The 6,724-nt window shown below is 43.7% G+C and overlaps 1 protein-coding gene across 6 annotated transcripts in view; it reads left to right on the top strand.

The window, feature by feature from the left end:
- Nucleotides 1-2,272: 2,272 nt before the first annotated feature.
- Nucleotides 2,273-6,724, top strand: part of SEC31B (SEC31 homolog B, COPII coat complex component) — a 33,045-nt gene continuing 28,593 nt past the window's right edge. For 3 of the 6 annotated variants that reach the window (XM_054581360.1, XM_054581363.1, XM_054581358.1), the window contains exons 1-3: nucleotides 2,273-2,370; nucleotides 4,811-4,934; nucleotides 5,287-5,410. In XM_054581360.1, the coding sequence (XP_054437335.1) occupies nucleotides 4,856-4,934; nucleotides 5,287-5,410 (203 nt within the window). In that variant the 5' untranslated portion in view covers nucleotides 2,273-2,370; nucleotides 4,811-4,855. Of the gene's footprint in view, nucleotides 2,371-4,810; nucleotides 4,935-5,286; nucleotides 5,411-6,724 lie in introns of those variants that run through there. The other 3 variants (XM_054581359.1, XM_054581364.1, XM_054581361.1) reach the window with 3 other exon arrangements.

The following is a 6,724-nucleotide window of genomic DNA, read 5'->3' as shown; positions in this document are numbered from 1 at the left end:
AAGCATTATACTCTAACATGTTGTGAGTATATTATAGAATAAATAGGTGTTTTTGGACTGGCCTGGGGCTCTGACTTCCTCTAATTTTCTTTGTATAAATATGTTACTCCAAAGCAACTTCTGAATTTTAGCTTCTTATAAGCTAACATTTCCTATATTTGTGAATTAGGGGACAGTTCAGTGCATTATTACTGAACCTATGGCTTTCATTGCCTTAATGATTCATCCAAGCTACTGTATAGCCTTAGACAAAAACCATGTTTTTGAGAGTCTATCTTAATACATCTGGTTTGAAGTGAACCAACTTCTGCTCTTTCCTTCCATTTGGGGACATTTTCTTAAATTACAATTATATTGCTTAAAAAACCCATAAAAAAAGCATACTTTCCACAGACGTATAAAAATAAGTCCAAGTTAGATAAGGGGTCCTTTAGTGGTGTCCAGGCAGTGACTTTTATGACATCAGGGACTAGGTACTTCTACTGAAATACGTCTATTTGAAACTCTCCACTATGTCTTCATTCTCTGTCCTTAGAGCATTTGGTAATCATTTAACAAACATCTGTGTGCTTCATATTTATCAGACACTGATAGGCCCTGGGGGTATACAGTTGAACAAGACAAAACTGCCTTCAAGTAGTTACCTAGAAGAGGAGACTGGCAGTTAAAAAACAAGGTGAAAAGAATTTATAAGACGTGTGAATTGAGAGAAGAGTACACTCTAAAAAATGTCTTGCTTGAGACTGACTTTATGCCTTTGGTTCAAATCTCTTTCAGAGCACTTCATCAGTGACACTTCTGCCTCATTCCCTAATTTGAGGTATTGCCTAAGGTTCAGTTGTCAACTGTGTTTATTTTTCCTCAGGTCTCATCCACTGTTGTGGGGCTAAGAAGTTCAAGAAATACTTAGGGAGTACTTAGTACATGGAGTGGGCAGGCACAGACAATGCCCTAAATTGTCTTCTGTTTTGATTTGGACTGTCCACATAAAAGGAAATCTAGGGTTGTATTAAAATGACTTGGGGGGCTGTCAAGGTAACCGGCGTGCTGACTGGTATGGCCCAGTTGGTTGGGTATCATCCCACATAGTGAGGGGTTGACAGTTTGATTCTCTGTTGGGGCACATGCCCGGCTTGTGGGTTCGGTCCCTGTCAGGTTGGGGTGCACATGAGAGACAACCGATTGATGTTTCCTTTTATCCCTTCCCCTCTCTCTAAAAGTAAAATCTTAAAAAAATAAAAACTCGCTCACCATCTTGGAGGATTTCAGGCAGGAATATGGTAAAATTAATGCATTAAATGGAAGTACTGAATCAAATAACATGTAAGATCTTCAGCTGCCTACAGGACATTTTTATTTGGAAATGCCCTCAACATAAGATATATATGACCTTTTCATCTCCCCCTCAACTACTTTATCAGTCACAAAAGCCTGTCCAATTTTCCTTTATAAAAATTGCCACTGTATTGATCCAGGCTTTCATCACTGATACCTGGGCTCTATTTCCTAACTTGAGTCCTTTCTTCTCTCCTCGAGTAGATCCATATTACTAGCCTCAAAATTCAATCTATGTCTTATTGCATCCGTACCTATAATTTTCAGTAACGCCCAGTTATCTGCATTGAATTCGTATTTCACAATCTAACCAGCCCCCTCCCCCAACTATCGCCTCTCATTCATGGAATGGGAAATGGCAGGGAGACTATTAGCGGGTTGGGCTCCTTCCTCTTTGCCGAGACATTACCTATCTTGCAGCTCCAAGGTATAACACCTGTCTCATGTTCCCGAGACCTTCCAGGAAGCTCCTGGTCTACAGTACCTTGCCCTTCGCACATCTATAGCCTTTAGTTAGTTCAATCAATAGTATTGGGCCCCAGTTGCTGGACTACAGTGTGTCACAGCTATTTTGGCCTCAATTGCTTTTTTCAATTAGGGTTCTACTGAGAGCTCCGGGAGATGGGGTCGGCTCTTCTCCGCTTCAACAAGTAGGTAATGAATTCGTATTTCCCATTTTCAGAGGCTGGCTCCGGACCCTAGCTCAAATTGAATTAAACCAGAATTTCCTGGTGGTAGGTCTGACCCACAGCGGCAGATCTGCGCAATCACAGGACAGGTGAGGGAGGCCTATTAAAAGGTACGGTCCTACTACATTTTCCCCGCGGGACGGCCCGGTCCGGTTCTCCGCTCCCAGCTCCGCGGCGCGCGCGGGCTGCGAGGCCCTGCGGGCCAGGACTACTTTTGGCCCTCCAGAGCCGCCGTCCACAGCGCCCCGCCGAGCCCCGAAGCCCTCTGAGAAGACCGGCGCCGGCTCGCTGCGCCTGACCCCTGACCTGAGCGCTCCCTGACCTGAGCGCTCCCTGACCTGAGCAGGTTGGTTTTCCGCGCCGGTCTGCGGCCCCTGAGAGCAGAGACCGAGCCGGGGACACGGCGCGCCGCTCCCACGGGGAGAACGCCGGGGGTGCACGCCCTCTGCGGAGACCCCGGCCCACCCCGGCTTCGGCCAGAGTGCCTCGCCCGGCCCCTACCGCGCCCTCCCTCACGTGGGATTCGGCTCCACCTGCCGCGCCCGGGCCCTCTTTAGCGCCGCCCTCGCACCTTCCCATCCGCCCTGGCCCAGAGGCCCGCTCTGTGTCTCTGCATAGTGGCTGGGGGGAGAGGACGGTCATTATTGATCCCCCGCGCGCCGCGCTCTGGGGAAGGCCGGAGAGAAGCTCTCCTGACCGCTCCACATCACTGTAATAGTCTGTTCAGCTCTTGATTGAAAGGTCATAGCTCTCCCACCTTCAATGCCCCTTCAATTCCCCGCCCCCCGGCCAGTCTGACCCCAGCGAAGGCCTTTTTTGTGAGCAGATGTCTCTAAACAAAGTAGATAAAAAGCCTATTTTCCCAATTTCTAGACTGTCGGGATTTAAACACTTCATGGAGTTTAGTTTAAGCTAATATAATGATTTAAAAGCACTGGTCTCTGGGGGCTCATAAGTGTTCACATCTTGACCTATTTAGTTTTCTTCTTTGTAAAATGGGGATAAAATAGTGCTTACCACATAGAACCATAGTGAGAATTTAATGAGTATTGCATGTCAAGAGCACAGTGTTAAGCAACTGCTACTTTTCTTAAGGGATCTTTCCCCAGAAACGTGAAAATGGTTTTGACCAGCAGGTGGCACTGGTAACTGTATGATGTGTAGGGAGTGTGTCAGAAGATTACTGATACAGCCCCAAGCGCTCAGAGGCCTCTTGGCTACATCGTCATTCTTAAAACTTTTTTCAAGCTGGAAGGTACATTAGAGATTAAGTAAACTATGTACTTTCTGTTTTTGTAAATTAAGAGTAATCTGGCTGGCTTGCTAAAGCAAGTTGCAGTAGGTCCCAAGTTTCTTCCCACAAACTATGTTACCTTTTCCCCTCCTCCTTTTCTGATGCTGTATGAGCTCATTGGGATGGTACCTTGAGTGTGCATTAGAATTGGATTGGAAACCACAGAGTTAAAATGGTTGTCGGCATTCATTCACCAAATATTATCAAGCACTTACTTTGTATCAAACATTGTTCTGGCACTGGTTATAACACGATGAACAAAGCAGACACAGTGCTAGCTCTCATGCAGTTAACTTAGTGAAGGAGACCACCAGTGTAAATGTAAATAAATGTATGATTATAAATTGCTAAGAAGAAAAAAATTGACGCTGTTTTTGATTGGGTGGCTTACCTCTCTAAGGAGATGAGAAGCTGAGCCCAGAAAGATGTGATAAGGAGCCAGTCATGCAGAGAATGAAAGGAAGAGCATTCCAAGTATAAAAAAAAAGAATTTGCAAAAGCTCTAAGGTGGGGAGAAGCCAGGAAATGCACAAAGGCTAATGCAGGGGGAGCACAATGAATAAGGGGGAAAGTAGCAAGAGATGAAGTTGAAGTGGTAGGCAGGAGCCTTTGAGCAGGGTCGTAATAAGGGGTTTGAATTTTATTCTGAGTGTGATAGAAGCCATTGAAAGATTTTAAGCATGGCATGCCAAAATCCTATTTCTGATTTTAAAAGTTCACTCCTGCTGCTATGTAGAGAAAGAATTGGGTGATGGTATGAGCAGCAGAGATGTGACCATTAGGAAGATTATTGAAGTAATCCAGGTGAGAGATGATCATATCATCAAATAGAGTGGTGGTGGTGGAGAGGGAGAAAAGTAGACAGATTAAGGTACATTTTGAAAGTAAAATTAGGAAGACTTAATGCTGGATTAGAAGGGAATAAGGGAAAAGGAGAGAATCAAGGGTGGTTTTCAGGTTTCTGGTTTGAGCAATTGGGTGTATAGTGGTACCATTTACTGAGATGAAGAATACTAGAGAAGAACACATTTGAGGGAGATGATGTAGAGTAGAGAATTCCATTTTAGACAGACTAACTTTTAGGTAGCATCTATATACAAGTGGAAATATTTGATTAGTAGTTATATATAAAAACTTGGAGCTCAGAGGAGAGATTTGTATTGGTGATATAAACTTGAGAGTCATCAGCATTTGGATGGTATTTAAAGCCAAAGGGATTGTTAAGGTCACTGAGAGATTATCTGGTTTGATGGTTATCATCACCATGGGGACCGTGAAAACCAGTGTGGTTGATTATTTTTTTGGATTTAAAGCATTATATTTCAGTAATTGGATAATTGAACTGGCTTTATATATGCGCAGATGATCATGTGTTTTTCATTCTGCATTGCTCTGAGGTGCCCCATCTCATGACGGAGAGAAAGTAACAAGATTTTGTGTCCACAGGTACTCCCTGGATCTGGTCCTTAAACTTGCTGGTTTCTATTTTCAGTGAGCTGAGGGCCATGTCAGTTTTCTGCCACCTACAGGTCAGACCATGAAACTGAAGGAACTTGAGAGGCAAGCTGTCCAAGTGTGGAGTCCAGCCAGCCAGTACCCTGTATATCTGGCCACAGGTATGATGATACTGTGGACTAGGAGCCACAGGGAAACTTAGTATGCAGAATTCCTTATTGCGCATCAGAGGATGCTTTAGAGTCATGGGGTTGGCTCACAACATAAGCAAGGGGATATTAGGTGTTTTTGGTGCCTGGGAGCAGCCTTCGTCTGTGGCTCAAGGCTAGGCACCTCATGCTTTCTTTGCAGTTACCATTTGAAAAAGTCTTTCTTTGCAGTTACCATTTGAAAAAAGGTATACTCAATCTTTTCTTGTTTCTTCTCCTCTCCACTCCCTAACCACTTATACCTCAAATCCATGCATATTTTGCTGCTCATTCGCTGCCTTTTCCTGACTTTTCTTATGCCTAGGAACATCTGCCCAGCAGCTAGATGCCTCCTTTAGCACAAATGGCACATTGGAAATCTTTGAGGTTGATTTCAGGGACCCTTCCTTGGACTTGAAACGCAAGGGAATCCTTTCTGCCTCAAGCAGGTACTATGTCTGTAGTGCTGGTGGGTATGCAGGGCAGATCCTGATATAGACCCTGATGGGGAATCCTGGGAAGAGCGTATGCTTCTCAGGGCTCATGAGGAGACAAGTGAGGGAAGAAGGATCTTCATCAAGTTAGAGAGAAGTTAACTCGGGGTTTATTTTGCAAAATGATTTTAAAAGCAGCCACTCCTTCTGGTCAGCAGCAGCAGTGTTAGGCAGAATCATGTGATAGAGATGCCTCACACAAGCCTGGACCCAGGAGTACCTGATCACTCTCTGAACCCAGAGATGTTGACCTCTTTCCTCCTTGGCTCTCGTGAAGATAAAAACCTTACACAGCATCCCGTCTTCTGCCAAAGGGAGGAGAACAAATGATCCTCTCCTTACTGCTTTCAGGGACCAATTGGGTACTCATGGATTCATGGCTCTGGCAGGCTTACAGGACTGGTATTCATTTACTTGCATTCACTGAGCTCATGTATACATGCCAGGCACTATGCTAAGGGCTCTGTATATCTTATTTGTTCCTCAAAATGAGCCTAAGTAATAATTAACATTTTTCCCATTTCACATAGGAGGGAACCAAAACTAGGATTTAAGTCTCCACCTGTCTTAACTCCAAAGCCTACCTTCTTTCCATTATTCAGCTGCTCTTTTATAGGTTTTGTAAAGAAGCTTACTGCCTGAGGCAGTGGTCTCCAAATTTTTGTACCATTGGAAAAATGTGAATATTCACTATACTCAAGTTATATATTCTGTGTAAATAATATACATTTATTGTACTATTAACAAAGTGCAATTTATATAATTTTTAGATTAAAAATTTGTCTTTTTCTTACAGCCCAGAGAATTATCTTGCCCACCCCAGTTTAGAATACAGCATTCCATTCTTTTGTGAATTTTTGGGTGAATCTGAGAGATTAGTTAAGATTTTTAGAAAGAAGTACCCTCTTCTTTGTTTCATGGTTTAATCTAATAATGAAGGTTAGTTATTGCTCTCTTCTTCTTGAGCCCTTGTGTCACTTTATGACAGAACCCACATTTTGCAGTTTTTTACATATCTTGTATTTCTAGTACTTGTACCTTTTGAAGAGCAAGCACTGGAGAGGTTACCAATAGTGATGAGATATTCTTATCCTCTAAGCAAGCATTTCAGAAAGGGCCCCTCACAGGAGTGGACTAATTCAAGAATGTTTATACTTCTGGAGGTAGGAAAAGGGGCAGTGGGCAAGGGGTCTTATTCTTGACCAGCCAAGCAGAAGTTTTAGCACAGTAGTGGCTCCTTAGGCCTGGAGGCCCTAAAAAGGAGGCAAA

Source organism: Pteronotus mesoamericanus, unplaced genomic scaffold (assembly GCF_021234165.1).
Source record: "Pteronotus mesoamericanus isolate MK-2021 breed Mesoamerican mustached bat unplaced genomic scaffold, CSHL_Meso_final contig_657, whole genome shotgun sequence".
In the NCBI taxonomy this organism is placed as follows: Eukaryota; Metazoa; Chordata; class Mammalia; order Chiroptera; family Mormoopidae; genus Pteronotus; species Pteronotus mesoamericanus.
Note: the sequence above shows the minus strand (reverse complement) of the source record. Positions and strands in the feature narration are given on the sequence as shown.